Genomic DNA, 2,033 nt, shown 5'->3' on the forward strand with positions numbered 1-2,033 from the left:
TCATTAAGACGGAGACTTGCTGCCACCTACTGGCGGCTTTAGTGTAATTTATTTATCCATGACGGGCTTAAACCAACCAAGGTGCTATCTCAAAAACACACTCCGCAAAATATGGTAATTATCACTATCAAAAAAAATAAATAAGACATTTTGTGTCAATATTGCACACCCCTAAAATAACCAAGCATCATCTTTAAAAAAAAGTTGTCCTAGATTTTCTTTTATTTTATTATATTGTAGTTTGTATGGTTAATATTAATGTAATTGTGAGCAAACTAGGGTTTAACAAAAGGTAATTCGGCCCGCACAAGGGGACATTTTCTCCGATCCGGCCCTCAACCTTAAATGAGTTTGACACCCCTGTATTAATGCATTAATATAGTTGTGCTTTGTTCTTTCATATTGTCAGTACCCCAGATCTTTGAGCATTTTTGGGATCTCCTCCTCTACTTTGGCAGTGGGCATCTGAAAGGATGGTTCCAGTAAAGTGTAGATGAATTCAAATATCTTTAAAAACTCTTTTGTGGATGGAGACTGGAGAGACTTCACTGTGACGCTGCCTGGAAAGCCTCGCTCCACCAGGAACTAGAAATAACGAGAAAACATACTCATCGTAACCAGGGTTTTGGTCCAATTAATTTTAGATTTTTCTTGCTGCTCATGATTACAGGATAGTTTTTTTGACTGCCTAATAAAAGATAATTTTCTAACTGAAATGTATACATTTAGAGCTGAAAATAACCAGAGCAATTTATGCTTACTATGTTTAAAAATCAATTTATGGTGAAAGCCCTGTGAAACTCCCATAAACCTTCTATAGCGGTGTTATTAGCATTAATATACTATTACAGTTTTTGTTCATTTTTGAATTAGATTTTTTTTTATATATATTAGTTAAAATTTTAGACATTTTGTTGGGTTTTTAGTCAATATAGTTTTTTTTATTATTATTTAAAGAATTTATCCACGTTATTCTTGTCATAAGAGTGGAAGCGGCCATTTGTCCTTTTTATGGGACTGGCTTCCGGTGTCATCTGTGTCCAGCTATTTTTAGCTGAACAAAACAGCTCATTTGGCTGCTTGACATTGCAAATTGGTGTGTCTTACCTTATTATTTTAATGTATTATCTTAATTATGAACACTGGTTTGTAGTACAAACAGTTTTACTGTTTACTGCACGTTGTTATTCTTCTCGTTATTTCCCTATAGCGGCTAATGAACAGGAAGTCTCGCCCATAGGCTTATTTCCACGTTGAAGAATAAGGTTGATAAGTGCATCTATACAATTTGAAGCTTTCAAATTTCAAGGTAAATTTGGCCAATTCACATCCAGTAAAAAAAAAAGAGATACATTAAAATAATAACCCTGCAATATTCTTAAATGTACACAATTTCATACTTCACAAAGCTGCTTGATACACTGTTGGACAAAAGCTTTGTCATGTAGGGGTCTTGGGTCCTTCATCTTCTCTGGGCCCCCGTAAGCCCCAAACATGCTGTTCCTCTGGCCACCTGGCCCGATGCCTCTGTGGTGAGGAACAGAGAAGTGAAGACATACACGATTAACTAATTAAAGGGGTCATATGATGCGATTTCAAGTTTTCCTTTCTCTTTGGAGTGTTACAAGCTGATTGTGCATAGATAAGATCCCTGAAGTTGCAAAGACTAAAGTCTCAAAACCAAAGAGATATTCTTTATCAAAGTTAAGACTCTGCCACGCCCCCCTAAAACGGCTCGTTCTAACACGCCCCCACATATCTACCTCACTATGTGGGAATATTTGCATAATGCGCCCAAATGTGCACGCAAAGAAAGAAGGCGTGGTTTCAGTAACTGCAGTTAGTGTTGAAGCAGCATGTCAGGGAGACACTGTGTGATTCTAGGCGAAAGCAAAAGCACTTTATTTGGCCTTCCAGAAGTAGATGCATTTAGGAATCTTTAAGATCACTTACAACAGAACAGCAATGCATTGAGAGAGAGAGAGCGAGAGAGAGAGAGAGAGAGAGAGAGAGAGAGAGAGAGCGAGAGCGAG

The 2,033-nt window shown here is 37.4% G+C and overlaps 1 protein-coding gene across 1 annotated transcript in view; it reads right to left on the bottom strand.

The window, feature by feature from the left end:
* Window positions 1-2,033, bottom strand: part of LOC107569179 (kinetochore protein NDC80 homolog) — a 12,969-nt gene that overhangs the window by 7,705 nt on the left and 3,231 nt on the right. Inside the window, exons 4-5 of the mRNA XM_016255188.1 lie at window positions 1,401-1,527; window positions 413-585 (exon numbers count right to left, since the gene is read on the bottom strand). Of these exons, the coding sequence (XP_016110674.1) occupies window positions 413-585; window positions 1,401-1,527 (300 nt within the window). The remainder of the gene's footprint in view (window positions 1-412; window positions 586-1,400; window positions 1,528-2,033) is intronic.

Source organism: Sinocyclocheilus grahami, unplaced genomic scaffold, assembly GCF_001515645.1.
Source record: "Sinocyclocheilus grahami isolate Dianchi unplaced genomic scaffold, SAMN03320097.WGS_v1.1 scaffold1321.1, whole genome shotgun sequence".
In the NCBI taxonomy this organism is placed as follows: Eukaryota; Metazoa; Chordata; class Actinopteri; order Cypriniformes; family Cyprinidae; genus Sinocyclocheilus; species Sinocyclocheilus grahami.